Source organism: Anser anser (genome assembly GCF_964211835.1).
Source record: "Anser anser genome assembly, chromosome: 14".
NCBI lineage: Eukaryota > Metazoa > Chordata > Aves > Anseriformes > Anatidae > Anser > Anser anser.
The window spans coordinates 19,045,171-19,072,541 of record NC_139735.1 but is presented as its reverse complement, the minus strand read 5'-3'; the positions used below and the strand labels follow the sequence as shown (position 1 = coordinate 19,072,541).

At 38.7% G+C, this 27,371-nt stretch overlaps 1 protein-coding gene across 12 annotated transcripts in view; it reads right to left on the bottom strand.

Annotated features, from left to right (window-relative positions):
- Positions 1–27,371, bottom strand: part of ATP10B (ATPase phospholipid transporting 10B (putative)) — a 159,477-nt gene that overhangs the window by 105,419 nt on the left and 26,687 nt on the right. For 2 of the 12 annotated variants that reach the window (XM_083798069.1, XM_083798063.1), the window contains exon 1: positions 19,350–19,390. The exons of 7 other annotated variants lie outside the window; for them this stretch is intronic. In XM_083798069.1, the coding sequence (XP_083654195.1) occupies positions 19,350–19,375 (26 nt within the window). In that variant the 5' untranslated portion in view covers positions 19,376–19,390. Of the gene's footprint in view, positions 1–19,349; positions 19,391–27,371 lie in introns of those variants that run through there. 3 more of the 12 variants (XM_083798070.1, XM_083798064.1, XM_083798074.1) reach the window with 2 other exon arrangements.

Sequence of the window (27,371 nt, the reverse complement as noted above, 5' to 3'; positions counted from 1 at the left end):
CCATCATCCTGTTGAAATATTCTACTTTATGTGAAAGGTTGATCCACTCGATCGCCTTCTTAAAATACCATCTAGGCAATGACCAGACCCCTGAAAGCCAAACTAAAGTGACTAAGTACCCCTACAGACAAGGGCAGGCAGTTATCAAGCTCTTGTGGTGTTCCCAGCTATGACTGGCTGTCACAGCCTCATGAATCGTCCATCCTATAGTGTTGCTCATGAGTCAGGTTCCCTTGGCTTCGAGACAGAGATCAGCTTTTGGCTGTAGACCAAGACCCAGCTAAACACCCCAGACTCACATTGCCAGCCCTGCTCCAGCACTAAACTTCTCACCATACCCCAGGGTCACCTCAAAGGAAGGGGCTGGGGAATAAAATGACAGAAGCAGCATCAAGTTAAGCATGGAAACAGCTGGAAAATTTTACTCCATTCAATATCTGTTGCTTGTTGCAGTGGCCAAACAGTGCTTGCTCTCTCTCAGGATTTGCCAGTGCTGGCCAGCAAAGCAGGGTTTCCTATTATAATTTTAATAGCAGCCTCCCAGGATCGGAGTGAAACACTGGTTTGTGCCCTGTCTGCTTACATCCCCCCCTGTCCCATGCCATAACTGCACAGTTTTAGTAGGTGATTAATTAGGCCAATTATTAACTTTGGCCCAGCCTCAGGGTATGAACCATGCTATGCAAACCGATAGGCTCAAAACCACAGAAGGTCTTTGACTCAACTCTGGTTATGCTTTTATATGGTCTCTGTGGGACTGCAATGCTCAATTAACTTATATTACTGTCTACAAACTTAATAGAGTTTTTATAGCTGGAAGAAATCTGTGGCTTTTTTTTTCAAGCTCTCATGTTTCGAATTAGCTGAAAAGGGCTTTTGTCCTGCTGGTACAAGTCTACAGCAGGTTACACCAAGTAAGTGTAGGTCTAGGCATGGGAGAGGCCATGCAATGCCTGTCTTATTTTCCCTATTCTTCTCAGCAGTCAGTATGAAAACCAGTCTTATGAACTGTTTCTGAAAGAGAGTATTCAATCCACACCCACCCTTTGAAATAAAAGCAGAAAATCTGAAGAGATTTTTTCCACCTTGTATCTGCTTTCCACATTAGTTATTTTTCATCTACTGTTCAACTGAAAAGGATTTTATAATTTTCTTATATCCACTTATTTAAAAAAAAGATATTTCTTTCAGCACTTTCTAAGCTCCCTTGTGTAATTACATGAGAAATATAAACCATTCTTCCTTCAGGGAATAAGCCAGCTCATGCAGTTAAGAAGAAATTTTCCTTAGAGACTGATAATTTCATAATTAGTCACTACAGGATTTCTTGCAGCTTCCAGCTATTACGGGAGAAAAGATATTCGACCATCCTGAGTCACTGGCCTCAAAGAACATCACTGTCACTGTGTTCTGATACAAGTGGAGTCAACAAACTCTGGTTAAAACAGAACCCAAACAAACAAAAAAGACCCCCAACAACAAAACTAGACTGCTGATGCCAGCAATGCCTTCATTTTATATAATACACACACACACACACACACACTACTACTACTCTCTACAACTACCTCAAAGGAGGTTGTAGCAAGGTGGCGAGTCAGTCTCTTCTCCCAAGCAACAAGCAATAGGACAATAGGAAATAGCCTCAAGTCAGGTCAAGGGAGGTTTAGGTTGGATATTAGGAAAATTTCTTCACTGAAAGGGTTGTGAAGTATTGGCAGAGGCTGCCCAGGGAAGTGGTTGAGTCACCATCCCTGGAGGTCTTTGAAAGACATGTAGATGTGGAGCTTAGGAACGTGGTTTAGTGCTAATCAGTTGGACTTGATGCTCTTAGAGGTCTTTTCCAACCTAAAAGATTCTATGATTCTCTCTCTATATCTTTTCCTTTTGATTTTTAATTTCAGTTAATTTTATTTTGCCTACCACCAAGTTTATGTTTAATGAACAGAACATAATTTGTATTGGTTTGGTCAGAACACGAACCTTTTACATTTACTTCTTGGTAAAGTGCATTTACTTCTTCTCTAAAAGACCATTCATCTGCCATACTAGGTGACACTTCTGCCATGGATTTTCAAAGTCCAATGCTGAACATGCATGTGCAAGATTCAATGACATAATGGTATATGGTTAAGCCAGTTGTTTCTTTGCAAGAAACTACAACAATCAGATCTTTGTGTCAAGATGTGTAACTTACAAAAATAAGAAAAAGTTACTGTTTGAGTGTCTAAACAATTTCACTGAACAAAATAATAGCAATAATGGAATGAGAAAAAAGGATATAGAAGGATAGTGAGGAAATTACTTCTCCAGCGCTATAAGAGACTTATGCCCAAGTCAAGATTGTCAAGAGCAGATCACCTTTATTCCTCATTCTGAAGGTGCTCATTCTCATCTAAGAACACAAACCACTTCCCAGCTATATGACATGTATTGCAATGAAATAGGTGGTTTAAAGCTTATTAACATCATGGCTTGGACTTCACTGATCACAGTCACTAAACCAGATATTTAATCTCCATTTCTACTTGTACATTAAATATCTTTCAGTCACTGCTTCCCTTTTAAGAAAGTTCAGATCAGTCATACCCTTTAAAATGCCATTCAGATGACTGGTGCCCAGTCAACTGCTAAGCAAACAGTGCTTAACTAGTCACATCAGTGAATATGGACAGCAAGAAAGCTTGAAAGAACACTTTGGACAAGAATAAATTACAATGTTACATCTGCATTCCAGCCTGAGGAATAACAATCAAAGAATAGCTCTTAAAGGCTGAGAAGATGAAACACAATGATGGATGGATGTAAGGAGAAGGAAAAGCATAACCTGAAACAGATAGAAGAGAACCATAATTTAAATACATTATTTTTAGTTCAAGTTATTTCTCTGATGCCTTCTTTTTATTTTTTGTTTTGTATATATTTCCTTTCTCTCCTCATATGAGCAGGGATCTGCTTTGCTTCTTCATCTGCTTGGTATCGTCTCCCTAATGAGGCTCAGTTGCTGTGAGAGAGGAGCATAAGCTCCTGCCTCAGTTGACAGGAGCTTGCATCTTAGCCAGAATTGACTCTTGAGCTCCTTGGTCACGGCCTTTACCTCCCTGCAGAGCCTGGACTGTTCACCCTGTATGGCCTTGGTATCTAACACCACCGTAAATACCCAAATTAATGTAAACCAATACCCTTGTATACTAATCTTCAACACAACTTTAATACACATTTCCCTGCTGTGGAAGTGAATCAGACTACCTATTATCTATCAGTTGAGGAAAGGTTTGAAGTTCAAGTGATCAAATACCTTTAAATATAAATCTCTCATTGGGACTACACTCATATTGTCTATTAGTTATCGACCCATGGTACTTTTGTATTTGAAGGCTCCTCAAGAAATGAACACAAACCAGTCTGATTAAGAAACACCAGTGTTTTAGCTCTGTACTCCAAAAAGGAAGAGATGAAGCTTCCCAAGGAAAACAAAGACTTAGCAGGCAGCCACACAGAAATCCTATCAAGGACCTTATCTCGAGCAGGATTGTCAAATTGGCAAGCAGATGAAAACGAAAGATTGGGTTTTAATTTATGTAAGCGAAATACCACAACCTCAGTATTTCCAAGCAGAAAATGATTCCCCAAGTGACTGATTACTATGGCTAAGAATTTGTAGACTCTCACAGTACAGTGGTAACTATACTAACACAGTTGCACCTTATGGCTGTTTGTCCAAATATGTTTATATAAGAGTCTGTAACTGTTATTTCTGATGGAAGTCTACAAATTAAAAAGAATAAAGTTTGCGAGAGGCCTGCTGGGAGTTCTGCTTTTTACTAAACTAAGCAATATTCAAAAACAGGGGGCAAGACCACCTTAGGACTACAAACACAGTGGTTTACGGGTAAGAAGAGTGATTCTCTTGGTAAAAGAAACACCAGCCTGACAACGTATGTAATATGCTAGCTTGAAATGGGATGAGGACATATGCAACGGTAACAAACAAGTGAAAACAGACAGTCATCATTTAATAACACCATGATTTTCACTGATGTAAGTGCAACTGTCTGAAAAACTAAACTTATTCAGAAGTTATTGCGAAGGACCTGATCAAGAAAAATAGCTTGCAAAGACATATGTAAATTGGACATATTAACTGATGAAAATAACATGACTGAAAGTTCAGTTAAAACATTGAGATCTCATGCATTTGCAGTCCTTTCTCCTCACCTTCAGAAACAGGTAACTGCTAACATTTTACTTTTCTAGAATGTTATTCAGAGTTAACAACATACAGTGTCAACCTATATTTATTTTTTCTGTTGTGAAAGAGTAAGAGTGGTAGAAATTTTTACATGACTATAAAATAATGAGCCTCAATAAATAACGAATATTTAACTGACTTATTTTTAACAGCTAGCCAGGTGCATAACAATTGCTCATTCCTCAAATGGCACTAACATTTACTTCCTAGAGGCTTATTATTTTTAAACAGCTGTACCTATGTTAAAATAGCTTTAGAATGTTTTTTTTTTTGTTTCCATTTCAGAAACAATGAAAAAAATATTCTCTACCGTCATGTAGAAAGCTTTTTTTTTTAGACATGAAATATGACAAGCAAAAAGAAAATAAAACATTATGAGTTGTTTAATAAGTAATTCTAAATTATGACAAATTATATAAAAGGAAATTTGGCATATAATTTTTTTGGGGGGGAACAGATTTTAAACAGAGATACTGCTGTGACCAACTTGTAACAGATATTTACAAAACAAAATAGCTAATCTTTTTTTTTTTAAATATAAACTACTGTGTTCAGATTTTTCATCATAAAGAACCCTGAGAAATAGATCAAGTCTAACCACAAAAGTAACAGATATTTTTCACTAAATGTAGGCAATGCAGTATCTGTTTTATCTCTGTATACCTTTCCATATTAGGTTTTGATTGCTTGATGATATTCAAAATGATTTGCAATTCTAATATCAGTTTGTTTGGGATGAGAACCTGTAGCAATTTCAAGAGGTGAAGGGCTAATTCACATCCTATTTATTGTGTCTTTGAATGCACCAAAATATGAAGGACTAATCTTGCTCCAGCTCCATTACATATCGATTACCAAGCAATGCTACTGAGACGATTGCTTTTGGTTTACTGACTCATCTTGTGACAGAACCTGGTTATGCATATTAGAGTGCTACTTACTACCCAAGTCATCTCAGTGTCTTTAGAGGACTGTTTTTATATCTTGGTATTCCTGAGAGCCTGGCAGAACACAGGCATGGCTGGCCAGCTGTTTCCTTGCTCTCTATGAATATTACTTGAAGTGGGCAGCACTTGCCTGAAAGAAAGCTTCCTTCCACTTATGGCAGCATGAAGTAAAGTCCATGCAGATTAGTCACAAGAAACAATGGAAACTCCAGTTTCCACAGCTGAACTCCCTGGCTGTAATGTTTCTCTGAACTCTGATACAAAAGCTCTGCTGGCTGATATAACCCATCTGATACACATGCCTTTCTTCCACATGAAATTTGAGCCACTGAGCCCAGGGAACCTTTCTGTCCTTTTAAAACCTATGACATACATGGATGATGAGCTTTATCTGAGCTCACAGCACAAGCCTATAGCTTATAGGGGTTTAAACAACTTTAAGCCTGACATAAAGGGCCTTGGAAAACTTTTACTTCTGGAAGGATAGATTCACCTCTCTAGTGCCAATGCATGCTGTTAAAATGAGAAAAATAGAATAATTCTCCATACGATGAGGCATTGAAGCAACTTACAGTACAGAGGAATGCAAAGACTTAATACAAGCTATTAATATATTCAAGGAAGTCAACAATAAAATATTGCTTATCAACAGAAGTTGCTTCCAATTCAGTTAGACCCAATATATACTTTCTATGCCAAATAAACATATTTTCCTTGTAAATCAGAAGATTTGCAAAATTAATTTGTCCATGCTCCTGTAATATATTCATATTACAACTAAGCAACACTTGTATGTCATCTAGAAATTAAATATTGTAGCAATGAGAACCTACAAAATGATACTTGCTTAGAAAAAGTTTCATTAGCTTTCACAGAACATGAAACAAACGGGGGAAAAAAGAAAAAAACAACCACCAACAACAAACCAAACCAGAATTGCTTTTGTCACGCAAGCAAAGCTTACAATGTGATTTAGCAATTCTGAGTATCTTTAGGAATTGTATCATTTCATTAGGCAGGAATATAAACTAGAAACAAAACCCACATGAGCACTGTATAAACAAGACAGTAAACATAAAATATTCATTGGAGCAATTTATAAGTGTTCAAAAATCTGTAGAGAAATCAGTAGAGAAGTGAAGTTTCTCTTAACTGAAGAAATGCACAGGCCTAAAGGCACATTAACCAAACCTGTCCAATTTATTTCCTCATCTCACAGCCACACAGTTTAAAATTCTTACACAAAATTTCAAAGACTGAGAATGTATTAAACACTAACAGCCACTTGCCAACTTTTTTATTTATTTTGTTAAGGGGAACCCCAGAAGGCTTCTTGGGCATCTCTTGACCTATGCTTGTGTCAAGATTGAGAAAGTCTCCTAAACATTAAAAAATATTAAGAAGTATTAAGATGTCTCCTAAAAATATAGGCAAAATACATTTCCCTATAGCTCAGCTTCAGAAAAAATAAAGTTACACCAACCACATATGATCACATTGCAGATCATGACTATGAGGTCTTCTACAGTTCTTCTGAAACACTCTAGTAATTGGAGTCTGACCTCCACATTTATCACCACACCGAGCTCTGCTGAAGCCCTGCAACGGGTGGACATGGGAGCTGGAGGGAGAGGCTGAGCTAAAGGTGTCTGGCTGGCACAGGCTGCACAGACAGACCGTAAAGAAGGGGTCTTCGAAAGTGAAGGTGGTTAAGGTTCCTTGGCTCACAAGGAAATTCTTTGCATTTGTGTTTGAAGAGAGGAGGAAAGAGATCAATAGCGGGAATGCGTGCAAGGGAGTAAATCATGGGGGTGCAATGGAGCAGTAGATAAACACGCACTCTGACAGTCTGCTTGGAGCTATCAGGCTGCAGTTTTGAAAGAAGCTTTCTGCGTGACAGTTCATTTTACTTAAGAAGTGGATAGACCTAAAATCAATGTATCTTTCAAAGAGGTACATCTACTATTCATTATATACTCTTAAGTGATGTTACAAGCACCTAGACTAGGAATGGCAGTACACTTAGCCTGCTTATTCTACCACTCCACATGCAGGACACAAACACAGGGCTGTGGACAACCAGCTTTCTGCAAGCTCTCAGGGTTTACTATTAAGAAATGGACTTCCCCAACAAGACACAACTCTTCTTTGTATTCAGGAGAGAATTCATAACACAGCCTATGGGTAGCTGGAGCTGCTAGACAGTTTTAATATTTTCCCCTGCAATGATGTGACTTGCATTTCAGTGCATCTACATCATATTGAAACTGTTAGAAGATAACAGCAGTTTTGCATATAGATAGAAATTTATTCTTCTCAGTGTCCTGGACACGTTTCTTAAAAAAAAACCAAACTCACCAAACCAACCAGCCAAATAGAACCCCACAACCAACCCCAAAAACAGGGCAGTAACAACATGTTTTCTTGAACTGCTGAGATATCTTGTCCAGTTTTTACAGCTGAACCACACTTACGGTAGGACCTTCATTTGGATCAACTCAAGCTGTCTTCAGCAGCTCCTAGCAGAACAGAGAGGGACTGCACGAAGAGAGTTTTGAGCTTCCTATCACTTTTCACAGTACTGATCACAATCCTTCTGAAATTGCACAAAAGCTCACATTCTCAACATCAACACCAAGCACTTAATATTGGTATGATGTTAGGCAAAAAAGTTATTCTTCTGAGAAAAAAAAAGACTAAAATGGAAATATTGGAAACAAACAACATTTTTATCAATTAAGCATCTCCAGAGTTATAAACGATATTCCCCACTGTTATGAGAAAGGCTATATCTGGTACCACTGGATTAAAAAAGTTCATATAGTCCAGTATTCGGACACTAGATGGCAATGTTCGATTTTATTTAGTCATGTGATTGAAACAATGATTACATGGAATCTTCTAAGAGAAAAAAAACATTTTTTGGGGGGTTAAAAAGGAGGAAAGGACTGTTTGATCTAGCTAAATAAGAATAAGGATCTGAATCTTAATAAATAATCCATCTAAAATCATGGAAAAATCAACAAAATACTTTTATCCGAGATACAAAATAGAAATAACCTGGATACAGTCATCAAGTAGAAGATTAAGAAAAAAAGCACATATTTTGGTAAGAGCACAATGTTCAGTAAAACCATAAGGTTTTATTATTATGTCTCAAATAACATTTTATGATATAGTTTCAGTACTTCAAAGTAAATTATGATCAAAATAAATGTAGATTTAACAGTCCTTTGGCAAATTCTTCTCTTATCTGTATCGAGAGACGATAGAGAGAGACAACTGAGTGTTGAGACAACAGAGGACGACAAGTTTGCTACAGCTGCCATAAATATCTGCTTGAATTCCTCTACAGCTTTGGACAGCCAGGTCTGCTTCAGTAAGGAATAGTAGTATTCATATTTGACATAAAAAACTACAAGGAAAAAATGTTTTTTAGGGGTATTCCTGAGACAAATGATGGCAGAAGAAAGATGAAGAGGAGCTGACAATACATTTTCAGGATATGCAGAAATCCCAGACTTTTCCCAGACTATCTTTTAAAATCTGATCTGTTTCACAGATATAAGGCTTGAGTCTTTCTCGCTACAGAACAGAAAATAAATAAAATAGAGGTAATCTCTTATTTCATCAGACTAACTACAGTACCATTTTCTCTTTGCCTTTCTTTCAGAGAAGACCAAGAGTCAGGCAAAAGTTCTGAGATCAGACCCATTTCTGTTTCCCCAGCTCTTTCATCTGCTCCTGCTGCAAAGCACCCTGTTAATCAAACCTACTTCCTGCTGAATGATCAAAAGGCTTAGTCTTGAGACTAATCAACATTAACAATCATTATAATAATTCTGACATCAGAGATTATTTTTTGCAGAGAAAACCAAGCCTAAGGTTACATAATTTCAGAAAGAGGTCAGGAGTAGTGATTTAAATTTTACAACAAGTTTTCCATTTTTCTTGTCTTAGGGTCTGCTGCTCTCTAACCTAAGAATGGTAAGCAAATCCAATCTGTTGGGTAGGATGCTATGCTACTGCCTTTCCAAAGTCACAGGGACAAAAATACTTGGATGTTAATCTAATTATCTTGTGGAAACACTTTAGATGGTGTGGTTAAAAAAGGAAAACACAGCAGAAGATACAATACAATTGCACTACTGAAACCAATCACGGATGTTTTTCTACCTGTCTTGGCCAAATTCATCTGTCATGTCTCATTCCAGCAGCTCTGCGATGGTTCAGATTTTGACTCATTTCCCTAAGTACAACCATAAAAGAAACACAACAAAGAGCAGGAGGAAATAGAAAAGATGAAATTTTATTTTTATATTATCTTTTAGATTCAATGAATTGCAGATGAACACTAAGTGTTCAGAGCAACTTGGCCTTGGAAATGCAAATAAGTCACAGAATCCGTAGACTAAAATATTCCCTATATATTGGTTAAAAGATATGAATAAAGCTGAAAAGAACTTTTCTATTAGTGTTTATGAGGCATAATTCTCTCTCCTCTGTTTGTTTGTTATTTATTCCTGGTGCAGCAATGCCTTGAGGTCTCAGTAAAGTTGAGGCTCCCTAATACAAGATGACATAATTCTTGTCCTAAAAGAGACAAACCAAGTGATGAAGAAAGTGTAGAAACAAAGGGCTGACACAGCTAAAGGACTCTCCTAAACGATAAAGAAAGAAAAATAGATTGAGGTTTCTGGAGCCCTGGTCTAGTGCACTGACCTCAGGGCCTAGTCTCAAAGCTTGTCACCATCATTTTGTTCACTTCAGAAGTACCACATTCTGCCTACCCCAGGCTTCTGTCTCTCCATTAAAATCTCTATGTGTAGTTAACTGGTGCTTTACAGTTGAGTTAGCTGGGCTGGCAATGGACATAGATCCAAAAATCAACCGTAGGCAAAACTACCACTAGAAAAGTGGGTGATAATGCAGTTCATCATTTACATCAGTTCAGATGAAAGTTCTTTATGAACGACTAATACAATTGCTCTGTGAAACCAGTGTACAGCTCTGAGGCATGGCTCACTTGAGATAAATGAGCTTGAAAATAATTCAGGTATATTAATTTAAACAAGCTTGCGTAGCAAGGACAAGTGCTTAGTTTCACTTAGAGGAGGACAACTCCTGATGCTGGTTGCCATTCTCTTTTTCCAACATGTTTGTTTCATATAGAGAATGAGTGAAGGGATCAGTGAGGAGGCAAAGTATTCCTGGAGGAGCTATTTTTAGCCATTGCAAAGGGACCTCAGGCATAGCATGGATTTCCTCAGGACTTGATGCTGCCCTTTTTGGCTAGACAGAGCTCTGAGGTGGGTGCAAGCTTTAGTTCTACAAAGGCAGCAAGCTCAAACTCTTACTTCTGCACAAATAGAAGGATGTTGCTTTGTCACAATACTGAATGGTAATAGCAAAAAGTATGAAAAAAATCTACAGCCTGCATTAAAGAAAGTTACTTTTTTTCTACATGTAAAGACTGTAGATGTCACAATACCAGAAGCATGCACCTAATCGTCATGTAGGTTTTCCTAATATATCCCATAAGTGCCTGAAGAGTTGCAAGAACTCTTCCACTTTCACGATTCCCTGAGACTGAAGTGAAATCCATAAAACCCCAAAGTTTAGTTTGGATCTTTGCTCTATAAAAAACTGTAGAGCTTATTCTATGAACTGAAGGTCTCCCCAAAACATTACTTTTAAACTACATGATTAGCTTAAAAAAAAAGGGAATAAAATATTTTTTAGATTGGAAAAAAAGAGATTGACAATGCCAATTTTTGAAACATTTGTAAAGATGCAATGAAAGTATATCAGGATATAGATAGTTCTGAATCCACAAGAGTTCTGAATTTATGTTGTTCCTTCAGGTGAATGACATATTGCATGCACATCAAAGATCAATAGGAAGAGAAAAGCGAAATATCCCAAATACCGCCTGTTGTTTTGTAGGGATGTCTTTGCTCTGGGTAGTCTGGAATACCAAGAAATATCAACAGATTTTGTCAAAATAAAGACTGCATTATATAACAGCTATATAGCCTTTCTACTTAAATGTATTTTGCCTCCAAAGACTCGGTCTCTCTGAAGTTCAAGGACAGTACCACATCACGCACAGCTGGATGTACATTAGAGGGTATTTTGACTTCACCTCTGGAAGTCCCTCAAGTTTCTAACAAAATCTTCATCTTGGATTTTTCATTCTAACTGACAAGCAAAAAAAAAAAAAAGAAAAGCCCATGGTGATTTTAAAGAGTTCAGTGTAAAAACCACAAAACGGAGCAAAAGACCAAAGACTGAAGTCATTTCTTTCCACTCTGAATCAAATCACAAGCCTTTGAGCCTTTTTTTTTTTTTAATGAAAGTAAGGTTTTAATCAAAGCAAACAAAAACAGAACACAACCAACTGGTTTTGATATTCCACTAATAAAGGCTACATCATTTCTAAGACAAACACCTCATATTTTTCCCTAAAAGATCTAGTACTTACATTAAGACTATAGTTCCAGTGCTCACGTAGCTTTCAAGATTTAAGTGTGTGAATGAGGACATATTTATAGGGAGTTATACTTTTTAATCAGACCAACTGATGGAGTGTGGGGGAAAAATAGATAAAAGAGACACACACAAAAAAAGATAATCTTTCAGGCAGATGTAAACTGAAGAAGTCCCTTTGTTACTTAGAACATAACTAGTGAAGAATGCTATAAGATTGTCTTATTACTGATAATCAAAATAGTATAACATTTATTAACTTCTTTTTCTCTTTACATAATGCATTCTTGTTTTTATTGTTACTCAGAGGGTTAAATCTGGATACTCGAATACTTTCATATATTAGTTTTACTTGACCAATGAAAAGAATTTTCTGGGATACTTAATAATGAGAGGTTAGAAGTGAAGTAACACTGAAAAAAATCCTGGGAAGAACACCAGGGCCACAGGGAACAGACAGTCTTCATAACAATTGCTGCAGATCTTAGAGAAGGCTCTAGAGGCTCCTTCTATTCCTACTCTGCATTGCATCCAAAAGCTAATACCTGAAGCATATGCATTCGAGGCATCAAGGCATCTGGTAGGTCAGAACTCCTAAAGGGCACATAAGTAACACAGCTGTTTGATGAGGCACTTTACAGTCAAGGGCTAGCTGTTCAACGGACTCTTGTGAGAAGAGCTCAAGTGTTTTTTTTCTGATTACTGAGATAGTTCAGCTAAAGGGACTGCAGGGATAGGATGCTTTTTATGGTAAGGGAGCAGAGGAAGACAATGAAAAGGTAAGTATGCAGGATGTTTAGGTGGATGTAACAGCTTTTCTTGAGTTTGGGGTTTGTGTTGCTTTGCAAATACAAAAATACATGTTGTTGTCCACATTGTGGTACAGACACAAAGTACAGTGTCATTCTTTTTTGAGTCGAAATATCCAGTTAATCAAAACAAGAGCTTTATAGGTAATGAGACTTCAGATCAACATATTTGTTTGTAAAATGTACTGAAAAACTAAACTGCACCATTATTCAGAATTTAAGATATCAGTGCCTTATCAATGCTCCCTGACAGCTTTGTGTATAGACAAAGAACATTTCTGAAAAGCTCTGAGCCACCATGAAGCTAACACAGCAAACAACAGCTAGCAAAGAAGTGGTACATTAAACACCATTTGTTGAAAACAAGCAATTCGTACTCCAAGCAGTATCATTCCAAGGAAAAAAGATAAATTCCAAAAATACAGAAAACAAACCAAGTTTGGTAAGTCTCATGGCTACTCCATTACAATAACCTTTCTTAGAGACATGGCTTTCTTGGTGACAGCAGTTTCAAACGCAGTGTTAAAAGGCAGCAATGAAGGTACCAGACCTCGGGCTAAGCTGAATTACATTCAGGATAGAGGCCCAAGGAAGAATGAAAGTTAGTCACCCTTTCTCTGAGTGACGACTGATCTCTTTGAAACGCAGGCATGCCTAAGACATAAAGCAGCCTTTAAAATCCACTTCAATGAGTTTCTGAAGTTTTGCTCTACAACTCTTGCAGGCTTACTTTAAATGGCACAATACTAGGGCTCAGGTCTAGAACAGATGGAGCAGATATAACACACAGCTCAGAACTGCATGCTTTTATTTCCATTTTGAGATTAAAAATATTAATATGCTAAATACCAATTGATTATCCAAACCATTAATTCAGGATTAAGGAATATTAAAAACGCACATCATGCATAACCGCTAATCAGCAACAAATCCAAACTTAATAAACTGGTATTTAATTGTATCTTGTTAACTTTAACAGTTTTCTTAATCATAATTAAAAGCAATTCCAAGATGCAATTTAAATCATTACCAAAAACTCTTGCCAGTCCATTTCAAAAACAAAAATAAAATTATCTGAAGCTACTCTTGATATTTTTTTCCTTCTCCAAGCTGACTATAGTAATTTATACACAACCTTGCATCTGCCCCAATAACTATGATTAACCCATATCATCCAGAGCCAGAAAGCTGTCCAAGGTGTCAGCCAAGACAGACAGGACAATAAAAATATAACGACACTACCAACAGCAACAAATTGCTTTGCTTCACCATACTGATTTCTTTGGAGTCTCATGTGGCCAGCAGCATGAAAGTCCTTTGCAAGATTATAAGGGGACCACAGAAAAAACAGGCTACATCTGTGCATGAACGTACAATGCTCTTATAGGTTACTGTGTAAAACCAAAACACTACAAAATGAGGCCTGTAACTCAGAGAAGTCAGATGTAACAAAGGGAACAAGGATCTTGGACTTAGATTCCTACATCCCAGTGAGATGAAGGATGGCAAAGCCCAGCTATGTTCTGCCGGCTGGATTTAGGTAGCAGGAAGCTCATATTTTCTCTGTTGTCTTTCCGTCAGAAACAGGGAAGAAGTTTTCAGGCAATATACACGGTGCTCCAACACCTGGATATTTTCCCTTGTCCCCGGGAATGGTTTGAACATAACCCACACATCTACATGAGAAGAGGGGAAGAGGCTGCCTGTAAATTGTGCACATAGGCATGGCTGAGGACAGAGCTGGGAACTGCTACCAGAGCCCATGAAGAGGGTCCACTTTTGGGATCTGAACCCCATGGCAGAAGAGGCTGGATAGACTAGTCTCATATCTCCTGTATATCCTCACATCTAGTCTTGTATCTCCTGTACATCCAGCAGCACTGGCACAAGTGGCCATGCTTATGTAATCCACCTTGAAGTTTTTTGGACACAGTCTACAACTGGATGGGCAGCAATTTGTAATGCATTTACATTATATCCGTAGCCAGGAAAAATGGAGCTACAGTGAATTAGAGTGATAGAGACATACTTTAATTCATCTGTAGATACAGTTTGAATATAGTGAAATAAAAAAACCAAACATACCCCCCAGCACAACACGTGTTTTTACCAGAGCCACTTGGATGTACAGCACCACTGCCTGCTATGCAGGCATCCTAAACTTTATGATCAGTTACACCATGTCCTTGTTTGTCCTAAAAATGAATTAACTTTGCCAAAAAGCACAATACCTGGAGAAAAAAAATTGCTCTTTTACTTCAAATCAGTTTTTACCACTGAATCACCCCAAGTGTTTGTACTGCTTTGGAACTTTAAAATCTGTGGTTACAATTGCCTCACAGTCCAATTCACTGATACAATGAAATAGTTGCAGAAAAAAGATTAAGAATAACCCTCCGTGGCCCAACTAATCAAGTATATAAATATAGAAAAACAAAAAATTGGTGCTACTTATGTGAATTGGCAAGTTTGTGGGTAACAATATAAGTAAAGATGTGTTTTCTGCTTGCTCTTTGCATTCTGCTACTTGGGCTGTAGAAATTACAGCCATGGAGTTTTATTCTTTTACAGTTTAAATAAACTTGTTCTCTTTTGAGCACTTTGCCTGTTTGCTCTATCATGGTATACATCTGTCTGCATTAAAGCTCATTTAATACACCAGGGCTCACACTTCAGTTTGGAATCCTTTTAAATCTCCCTTATTGTTTGTTCCATAGCCTCTGCTGCTCCAAATTTAGTTTCATCAGCAACTAACTACTTCACTCTCCCTGTCAGTCATGTATACAGATTAGGCACCGTCTACGTTCAAGGACTACCCCTTTGGGAACCCTTCTTAATACTTCTCACCAATTTAGAAGAGTTTTTTTGACAAGCAATTGCTTGTTCGAATTTTTTTTAGCTACTCTTTATCCTCTGTATCCACTCATGTCCTCCCTTGGCTAGATGCAGCTTTCAGCTTAAGCAGGAGTCTGTGAAGTGGAACTTTTGCAGACTTTCCTCCAAATCCATAAATTAAGCCACATACTGTGTGCCATGAAGGCTGTTGCTGCACCTTCAGAAGAAACAGCAAGAAAGCTTGGTTTAGTAGGACCCACACTGCTCCTGCAACGATGCTTCTGCAGTCATACTGGCTAGTTCCTCTGAGATTAACATAAAAGGTGAATGTTCCATCGTGCATTTCATTCTAACATGTCAAGGGAGATTCTGCTCTGGGTTGCATCAAATTATCCCTAGAGTAACTTTACAGATTTCAAAGGTTTAGTGTGTCCTGCCCCTTTCCCATAGTGTAGATGTCAAAACTCAACATCTGGTGTTACAGATTCTAGCATTTAGCACAGTTACAAACTAATATGCCTCCTAACAGATTCAGTGAGACTTCTGTGAAAACAACAAACAAACAAAACAACTCCGAGATTGATGCAGTTCCTACGTATGGATCAAGGGCATGACATGTTTGAGATTTTGCCCTTAGGGCCAGCTACTATCCTTAATCTCTGCCTACAGCTTCCACCAGCATTACTGTAAGTATGAAGCAGTTAGATTTTTAATAAGCCTGCATCCAGCCAACCTTCATGGCTGTTTAAAGACTCCATAAGGACTCTTATGATTTGTAACCAGAACATCTGCCATCTCTTGTTCAGTTGTACATCTTTTCTACAGCCTCAGAGAACATCCTTATTCTTTGCAAATACTGATCCTAAATGCACTTGTAAAGATGCTGAAAATTGTTCCCCAAACTACCAAACACTTAACTCCCCCCTCTCTCTGGGCATCTTAATGGAGTTGCAAGGAACTAGCAATATATTTGCTAGTATTTTGCCCAGAAGCCCATCGACATGGAAGTAATAATCTAACACAGCCAGCCAATGCATGAGCATTTAGGAAAGTTGTTTCAGCACACTTTCCCTACACTGGGAGATGATGTAAAATCCTTCCCATTGTGTCAAACCCTGTATCATTCAGAAGCCAATACAAGTATGTACAAGAGTGAAATGAAGGAAAGAATAGAAAAAAAACTGATCTGGAAGTATGAAGTAATTCTTCCTTGCTTCTCTTTTTGGACCTCCTAATGCAATCATATTTCTTTGCAGAAGAATGTTTCACAATTGATTGAAGAAGGATGGAAACTGGATACAAGGAGAAGATATCATACCATGTATTCTGAACAAGGAAAATCTTGTCAAAATAAAAGGAAAAAAATCAGGAAAAAATGCATATTACAAGCTAGGGTGCCCTATCTTATCTGTTGAGTAAGAATTCTCTCTCTTCCTTCAAAAAACTTTCCTGCAGAATCCAGCCATATCCAAACAATTAATCCCCTTAAGTTTTTGTTTAGCCAGTTTTCTAGCAGTTGAACAGGAAAAAAAATATAAATCACTAAGAGGTCTCTGTGCCATTGACAGGTTTGTTGCAACTTATATATTAAAAAAAAAAAAGTGAGTCAAATTAAAACTGCCAATGGAAGGCACATCTTAGTTGTTAAAAACGGACAGATGAGTAATAAGGTTAGTAAAATGAGAAGACAACATTTCACTCAAAGAGGTGGAGGAGGTCCTCTATATGCATTCTGTTCTGAATCCCAACTCTGTGAGGATAAAGTGCCTGTGGGGAAGACGAAGAAACAAGGCACAGATGTCCACCCTGGGGCTGAGATGAAGGACTGCGCACAGACGTCCAGCCTAGGGCTGGAATATCCCCTTCATTATAACATGTTTGAAAATAAAAGTTGAAATTATACCTTCTGTTACAGTAAACAGCAAATAGTAAATATTCATTACTGTTGTTAACAAGGACATGGGAAAGGTGGGCTGCCACTAGAGCTGCTAGACTTTCCAGGTAGACTGACTGAGATTAAGGGTCCTAGCCATGCTAGGGACCCCTGCTACAAGTTATGAACTGAATAGAAAATGGCAGCCTACCAGACATCATGCAGAGACGTTAGAAAAACCTCTCTAAAAAGTTTGAGGCTGAAATAAAATGTCAGAAGGTTTTTCTGAAGCCATTCGTAACCCCTGTTCCAAATTCTCCAATGAAGATTCAGTACAAGATTCATTTCGTACTTCCAATACAGTTTGTCATTCCAATTTTCAGGCTACACTATTACTTTACTTCAGTAACATGAGCATACATATCATTACTAAAAACTCCACTTAAATGCCCTAACTAATAGAAAACTCCTACTGTGCCATGCATCATAAAGCAGATCATTTTTGAAAAGAAATCACAGTAGAAATAGGTAGCTGTTAACTTTATTATAGAAACAGAGGTAAAATTGAACCGTTTGTCCCAAATCCCACAACATTTGAAATACTGACAGAAATCAAATCTGCTTTGTCTAAAGACTGTTCTTGTGCCCTTTTTCAGAAAGCCAACTCTTTTTCTTAGTTTTATTACCCTCTTTCATACATTTCCAACAGCAAATGAGCTCATGTTTAGTTCTTTCATAAGGTTCTAGATATGAAGTTTGAAAAATATTTAGTCTAAAATTCTGAATGAAAGGTGAAATGTAATTTCTTCGTCAAGCCTGTAATTGGTGGTGAAAGGAGACTTACTGTTTTCGTTTAATGGCTACAAGCAATCAGATATTCAGCTGACTATTCCAATAACTGCAGTTTCAGTTTTTCCCATCTCTTAGATTCTCCTACTCCTTTGCCTGCTAAATATAAAAGACACTTCCGAAACTCAGTCTGCCTTCTAACCCAGGATTATCTCCAATAAAATCTATTTCAGCCTTTCAATAAACGTCTTCCATATCTCCAATTATTCCTGCAGCATTTTCCAAAACCCTTCTCAAAATTTCCAGTGTACTCTTTGCACTATAGAACAAAGGTAGCTGCTTCTGATAGGAGGAATAAGCTCTGCACAGATATGAAGTCAAGTGAATGCTAGGTACATCGCCCATGAGAAGATAAGCAGTTTTGCAGTGTTCTTCTGAACTTATGGATAGGCTCCAAATTATCACCAATAGCTAAATTATTTTGTGAGGTTCAGTAAATAAACAAGAAAATACAACTACATCATTGGATTTCCTTTATTTAATGCTTTGAACAGATCATATTTATGCCAGCACCAAGTAATTATTTTCTTTATGTAACCACAGATGGAACTCTCATGATTCAGTGAAGAATCTACAGCATGGCAAACAGTGTCTGACATTTATTCAGCGAGTTGCTTACTTCTGTTTCTCATACTCATCACTTCTGTATGCACTGCTTATACCCAGGTGTTACATGGCTCAGCTATTGGCCTCCACCAGTGCCCCTGAGCCAGCTTCCTATAACCACTGTCTTTTCCTTTTCAGATCTATGATCAGTTATCACAGAGATCACTAGTGACTCAGCATTTAGCTACTACTGTATTGCAGAAACCTTGTTGGACCATGAGCACAAAGAGGAGTAACTGGTCAAATATTGTAAGATGGATTAAGAAAAGCTGCAACATTTTGAAAACTTTTTCCCTATTAGTAAGAAAAATAGTAAGCTCAAGGCACTCATATTTCACAGTAAGCTTTTTAGCTTATATTCAGGAGTAGCTGGAAATGCTGGATATGCTCCATTATATCCATCAGTCTCTTTTCTCTCATTTCTTAAAGTTGCTCTGAGCTGTACATTTGCTTTTGTAAACATACCCCTTGTTGTGGTTTAACCCGGCTGGCAGCTAAACACCACACAGCCGTTCGCTCACCCTCCCCCCTCCCTCTCTGGGATGGGGGAGAGAAACGGGAAAGTGAAGCCGGTGAGTTGAGATAAAGACAGGAATATAATAATAACAATAATAATAATAGTGATAATGATAATAGTATTAATAATAATAATGTGTAAGAAACAAGTGATGCACAATGCAATTGCTCACCACCTGCTGACCGATGCCCAGCCCATCCCCGAGCAGCCGGCCCCCCACCCCGGCCAGCCACCCCTATATATTGTTTAGCATGACGTCAGATGGTATGGAATACCCCTTTGGCCAGTTTGGGTCAGCTGTCCTGGGTCTGTCCCCTCCCAGCTCCTGCTGCACCCCCAGCCTGCTCGCTGGCAGGACAGAGCGAGAAGCTGAAAAGTCCTTGGCCTGGTGTAAACACTGCTCTGCAACAATTAAAACATCAGCATGTTATCAGCGCTCTTCTCATCCTAATCCAAAACATAGCACCCTACCAGCTACTAGGAGGAAAATTAACTCTGTCCTAACTGGAACCAGGACATCCCTGTATCTGCAACTGTAGAAAATGGCTAAGATTTTAATAGAAATTTCTGATAAAATACTAGAGACTTCCTATTGACATGACTGATCTCATCAGTCAATTGTTTCATTTGTTTTATAGAATCTAAGAAATATCACCAGGACCTCAAGGGAGAAATACCACATTTTTGCTTTTACACCAAGCACAGCCAAAGAAAACCTGCTATACTGAAATGCAATGCTTGGACAGGCATCACACAAAAAAAGCATTGCCCATGCATTGTAAAAATTATGCAAATATGCTAAAAACATTTACTGGAGGTCCTTATACAGCTACTTAGCAATTGGCAAAATAACTGTGCACAGGTTTACTATCCTTTATACAAACTAATCAATACATAAGACAAATATTGTACAGTTTCATGTGGAAAAAATGTCAGTTTTCCCACAGAGTAAAAACCTGTCCCCAACTCTCTCACAGTTATACATACACCCCTCACAGAGTTAGAATCTTTATATTCTCTAGGAATGTAGTAGTGTTTGACTGAACTTTTCAGACTGCTCAGTTATTACATGACATTTACTTGGTACTAGAAGATGAAACGCTTTCTTCATGCTGTAAGGTAATGTACTAACAGTTCAAGAAGAAAGCAAGAATCAACACAGACTCAGTCTACTGCATTTATTTATACCAGATATTTGAAACAACTGTCCTAAAAATGTCTGGTGACACATAGTTCAAGAGCATCAGTAGAGCCTTAAATATTAAGGGTAGGATTAAGATACTAACGAATTTACCTCTGATTGAAGTTTAATGACAAGAAGCAGCAGCACCAAAGCACACATCACTTCCCAACTTTTTACTCTCATTTTAATGCAGTACCTGCATGAGCTGCACATTTTAGGAAGGCAGGCAGCACCACCTGTGTCATCATTCCAGACTCCCACAAAAGCAGACACAGCAGGGTATCACAGTATCACAGATTTCTAGGTTGGAAGAGACCTCAAGATCATCGAGTCCAACCTTCGACCTAACACTAAGTACTCCACTAAACCATATCGCTAAGCTCTACATCTAAACGTCTTTTAAAGACCTCCAGGGATGGTGACTCCACCACCTCCCTGGGCAGCCCGTTCCAATGCTTAATAACCCTTTCGGTAAAGAAGTACTTCCTAACATCCAACCTAAAACTCCCCTGTCGCAACTTTCGCCCATTCCCCCTCGTCCTGTCACCAGGCACGTGGGAGAACAGACCAACCCCCACCTCTCTACAGCCTCCTTTCAGGTAACTGTAGAGAGCGATAAGGTCGCCCCTGAGCCTCCTCTTCTCCAGGCTGAACAAGCCCAGCTCCCTCAGCCGCTCCTCGTAAGACTTGTTCTCCAGACCCCTCACCAGCTTCGTTGCCCTTCTCTGGACTCGCTCGAGCACGTCCATGTCCTTCCTGTAGCGAGGGGCCCAAAACTGAACACAGTACTCGAGGTGCGGCCTCACCAGAGCAGAGTACAGGGGCACAATCACTTCCCTAGCCCTGCTGGCCACGCTGTTTCTTATGCAAGCCAGGATGCTGTTGGCCTTCTTGGCCACCTGGGCACACTGCTGGCTCATATTCAGCTGCCTATCAACCAATACTCCCAGGTCCTTCTCTGCCAGGCAGCTTTCCAGCCACTCATCTCCCAGCCTGTAGCTCTGCTTGGGGTTATTGCGCCCCAGGTGCAGGACCCGGCACCCAGGGTACCGCTGCAAGGCGGACTGCTCTGGGGAGTGTACAGAGCCAGGGATTAACCTAGTGAAGATATCAGCCTTTGCTGGGGACAAGTCATGTAGACTATGTTGGACTACATTCCATCCTGTGCATGTGAGATGGGAGCTGTTTCTGATTCTCCTGTGTTTTGCATCTAATTTTATAAATATACTGAACCTCACACATATTAGAAATTCTTCAGATTCTTTAAACATAGAGTGCTCCCAAAACTCACTAAACAGTAGATGCAAGCCTTCCTTGGAAAGAACAAACAGTAACTGTTTTAGTAAGAAGACAGTATCTAAAGAGCCTGGCTGGATTTACCTGCTTTTCTAGCCAGTCAGAAATGTGTAAGTGAAATTGCTTGGTGTGGCTAGATATGCCATGCTACACAGCTGCCACTCTTAAGTATAGAGAAGTCCATCTTCCTGGGAAAATGGAATAGAAAAGAAGGAAAATAAGCATGAAAAATAAAATTAAATTTTAAATAACAAATATACAGCTGAAGTATTCATGAAAAGACTACTTATGAGCATTTATAGCTGAAGAGAACAGGAAGTGTTGGAACAAAAGCTCTCCACTACTCCTGACATGGTACAGCTACAATGAACGATAGCGCAGGACTGACGAAGCCCCCGGTTGTGGCTGTGCTGTCCTGTAATGGATTGGCCACCTTTGCCAACAGAAAAGGGGTTAGTGAAAGATGATATTTTAAAGGAAAAGGAAATGTTTGTAGTTTCTTCCAGTTGATTTTCTGGCAGGTAGCAATCACCAGTCCATTTAGGCCAAATCATTACTACTAAATTCAGCGACAGCTGGTAGAAGAGTAAGGTTGGAGCTAACTAGGGAGAGCAGTCTACAAATGAAGCAGTATGTTTGCATCTTGTTTATTACCAGCAACGGGCACGTGGACTGCCAGATGCCAGCAATGACACACAGATGCTAAAAGTGAGATCTTGTCTCCCTTTACTCCCTTGAGAATCTGAAGAAATCAGTTGTATTCACAAAATATAGTGACAAATACGTTCCCCCACTCCCATTTTTTTTTTCAAATCAGGCTCCAAAGGGTTTAGTACAGTAGATGACAGAATCTCTTATAACATATGTTGTCAAAAGAATTAATAAAAACAAAGAAAGAACTAGAGCTGCACACTAGACAGCAAGCCCCTTAAGACAAACACATCATGTCACTGGGAAATGAAACTCTAATAATGTGAAATTTGTATTACCCTTGCAGAAAGCAGTTTGTTTAACACAGCTGTTGCTTCAGACATGGACTTCGGCTGTTTTTTGCCTCATCATTGTGCCTTATCAGAAAACCTATCACATCTAACACTATGACGCCCTTTGTGGTGGACTATTCTGGCTCTCCAGTGAAAATACCTGCCTTTATCCCTCACTCATCTGTTGTCAAACAACCATTCCCCTGTACAGAAAAGACCTTTAGAAATCACAGCTACTATAGGATAATATAGGAAAAAAGGAATAAGTTTCCGATTTTCACTGCCCTTCTCCTTTCCATTTCCTCTCAGCTCCATAGTTTGCCCCTTGCTTTCTACCTTCCTGGTTTATTCAGATTACATAGGCTAAATATCATCTGCTGGCTGAGAAAGGAGAGGAATATCAAACCCTTTTTCCCCCCCTGTGTTTTAAAACCCGGTTCAATATGTCCCTAACAGTGGAATACACATTCAATATTCCAAGAGATTGAAAATTAATTGAAAAGTAAAAGGTTTAGGAACCACAATTTGATGAAGCTACAGATAGAAAAATAAGAACTATTTACAAATTAGAATCAAAGCCAGAATTTACATGAGTTCCTATGCATAGAGAGGAAAAAGGGCCACAAATTCAAACGAAATGAAACATTCAGCAGATGTTATTATGGGTAATTACGGTAACATTCAGAAAAGAAGAACAAAATATCTGATTTGTCTGATTAGTAACTTAATATAGATTCATTTATTAAGAATCTAGAATCACCTGTTAATCCTGGCTGCATAAATTCCAGACTTTAAAAAAGTGGAAGATTAGACAGAGCTTTGTGAGTCCAACCTTCCCCTCATCTGCATACAAACCTCAGCTTTCTTACATCTAAAAAGGTCATATTTACAATTTCAGAGGGAAATCTCCACTTTAAGGTTGTAATGATGAGCCAGATAACAGCTTCAAATAGATTCAAGTAAATAATCCTAGCAAATGATGTATAAATGCCCACAAAAATGTGGATTTTTAAAATGGCCTTGACTACACATACTCTCATATTGCAATGCCTCTATTATCAGATACAGATGGGATGTAATTTGTTTGTTGCTGTACAGATGTAATTCTAAACACAATTTACTGTCTGCAAGGGAGCATTAATATAATAGCAGTTTGCCAACTGTGTACTACAGCGTCAAAAAGGAAGGAAATGCTAGAACTGTTCTCTCACAGGGTACTCGCCTCCCACCTGAGGAATCAAAATGAAACTTCAACAGAATATGTCATAATATCATCATACCTGTCAAACACAATGCAGAGAAAAGTGGAGACTCCAGGCAAACTGTATGAACCCTAATTCACCTTGCTTTATTAAAACGTACAAAGCTGGGCTAAGAATACATTTAAGAGCATAGGAATCACTTTTCTCCTGCGTGCATCTTTTCCTTCTCTTCCCTCTGAAAACTCGGAGACTTGTCCATCATCTCCCTTGCCTACATTCCATGTCTTTTATCCAACACCAAGCTAATATTTTTGTGGCTTAAGTTGAGGTGTATCTATAGGGATCAACTGAGACTCCTGAGGGAGATTATGCTAAGATAATAAAAACAGGTAGCAAAGACATATGGGCTAAACGAACACAATATTATTACCATGAGTCTGCAGACTGTCTGAAACAATAGCCATAAGAAAAATGGAATTTGTCAAGATGTGTTTGACTATGAAGTCAGTCAACTTTAAGTTTTCCACTACTGCATAAAGCACTGAGAAGATACAAATTTTAAAAAGTCACAGACACTAGAAAACCTTTTAAGTTACTACACAGACCACAAACTGTAAGTTGTTACCGTAATGTACAAATTACTGCAGCAGGGGATGAATACCACAGGCAGAGTTACAGAATCAACTTGTGAGCAGACTGCCTTCAAGCCCCTTTTTTGTTCTTTGCCCATTATGAAGCAAGAGGTCCTACATGAAGAATTGCCAAAAGTCTTGTTTTGCTTATGTGGTTGTAAAAATGCAGAGTAATCATTTTTCTGCAGCGGTAAGGACAGAAAGTGGAAAAAGAATTAAGTTTCCTCACGCTTCAAAGGGGGTCTAGACCATGCCATTCATGTCACTGCTCCCCCTGCAGTATCTTTGGTTTAGGATTATTAAAATGCATTTACTACTTTGTGGTATGGAAACTGATTCAGTAGCTATGTCTCAAGGACATTTGAGCATAAAAGTAAAAGCTTTTCAAACTGATTTTTACGTGCATATTGGCTATTACACTGTGACCAGGGTCTATAAATCTCTTAGCTGAAAGAATAATAGCTTTTATTGATTAGTTTGATCATGCAAGATAAGGCAAGTGGGAATAATAAATCACCTTTAAGGATTATTTGTGTACATCTGCAAACGAGACTAAATGCATGTTTCATTCATTTGCTGATGAATCCGATTTGTATGTAACTAAGGATGTTTCCATGTATAATCTGTTAATGAGCAGTCACATAGAAATGGAAGAAACATTTTCAGTCATTTCAAAGTATCAGTCATCTCTCTCGAGCAAATACATTGGGAAGGCAGCACTGGGAAATACTGGCACATAAATCACCTTATCACTGGTTCTAAAAACACAGCGTTACATTAAGATAATCAAATGGCTGCATGGAACCACCACAGAAATTCACTAAATTGAGGTAGATATACTGGGAAAATTACCTATACCTACTGTAATCATGCATACAACAGCTGTTCCTTGCTACTCTTAGGAATTAAACCCTTAAATTACAGTGACTCTATAATTTAACTAGATTATCTGAGTCACTCAGGAGATATCTGTCACTTGTTAGGAAGAGTAGCTCACCACTGGATTCTCCAGTTTTGAAAATTATGTCAAGATATTCTTTTTTTTTTTTTCCCTACAAAGATAACCACTTAGGTAATTTTAATTCTGTGAATAAACAGATTGTACAAATCCCAGAAAAAGAAGACAAAAATTCCTCCTCACTCCTAAACTTTTCCCATTACTAGTGAAGTTAAAGGGTAAACTATATTTGCAACAAACTTTCATAGGTGATTAGCTGAAATTCAGAATTTTGGTGAAATGCAAGAGAGCACATAACACAATAATCTTAAATCTAAGAAATTTGGCATTACCCTTTCCTGGTTTTCCCAAACTGGCCTCCCATTCATGAATGCCAGCTCTAACACTGTTTTCTCTCTTACATTTGGATCTCCGCTTTTCCTGCCTCCCTTGTTGCTTTTTCTTCCTTTGCTCACCTGCTTCATTAAAAGAATGAAACATGGTGTTTTACTTAGCCTATGCTCATTATGCGAGCAACCAGAACTCCTTAGTCTCTAGTAAAAAACAACTACTAGGTATTGCATGGGGAAAAAAATAAAATAAAAATATCAGATTTAAGTCCTCAGTTACAGGATTTGTAAGAATGCTAGTCTGGGTATGCAAATATGCTTTTTAAACTTGTCAGTATTGGTCAAAGGATCTTGAAATGCTTTAATAGCATAGAATGGTTTAGATTTGAAAGGACACTAAAGACCATATAATTTCAACCCTCTGCCATGGGCAGGAACACCTCCTGTTACACCAGGTTGCTCAAAGCCCCATCCAGCCTGGCCTTGGACATTGCCAGGGATGGGGCACCCACAGCTTCTCTGGGCAGCCTGGGTCAGGGCCTCACCACCCTCACAGTAAGTAATTTCTTCCTAATATATAATCTAAATATCCTCTCTTTTAGTTGAAAACCCATTACTCCTTGTCTTATCCCCACACTCCCTGACAAAGAGTCCTTCCCCAGCTCTCCTGCAGGACCCCTTTAGGTACTGAAAGGCTGCTGAAATGTCTCTCTGGAGCCTTCTCTTCTCCAGGCTGAACCACCCCAACTCCCTTAGCCTGTCTTCATAAGAGAGATGCTCCAGCCCTCTGATCATCCTTGCGGCTGTCCTCTGGACTCCCTCCAGCAGGTTCGTGTCCTTCTTATGCTGGGGACCCCCGAGCTGAATGCAGGGCTTCAGGTGGGGTCTCATGAGAGTGGAGCAGAGGGGAGAATTCCTTCTCTCACCCTGCTGGCCACACTGCTTCTGGGGCAGCCCAGGGTACAGTTGGCCTTCCGGGCTTCAAGAGCACATTGCCAGTTATTTTGTTATTAGTTATCACAATATTCAGTGTGCCAGAGGATTGTTTCTCCCATTTTACAACCTGAAGCTGAGGCACAATGCACACAAGCAGTTAAGTAGCTGAATTCACTCCTTCTAGCCACATACCATTTACTATGGAGTGGCAATAACCGCTTTATCTACGAGTGGAACAAAGTGTCGTCTCAAGGAGAGTTGGCTGCACAATAAGATTATGTGGAGTGAGAAGGTTACATTCCCTTTACATTACAGACTTCAGCCTGCAATTACATTACTATGGTAAAGTCATGCTGGACAGAACACTAAAACTGTATTATATCTGGGACACAAAGTTAAACAGACAACATAGCACGAGGTAGCAAAAGAGAAGAACTGAACAGCCACCCCCTGCCTGACAGTCAAAACCTAGTTTCTACGGAAGAGGGAGATTAAGGTATATATGAAAAGAAATCCAGAAATATCATGCCATCTGTAAACTAAATCATGTCATGTTCCTAATTCTAACCAGGACGTCTCAGACCAAAGCTTAGGTCAAAATGCCATTTTATCAATGCACTGAAAAGGTAGACTTAAACAAAACAAAACACAAAACACACTGTCAAACCAGGATCT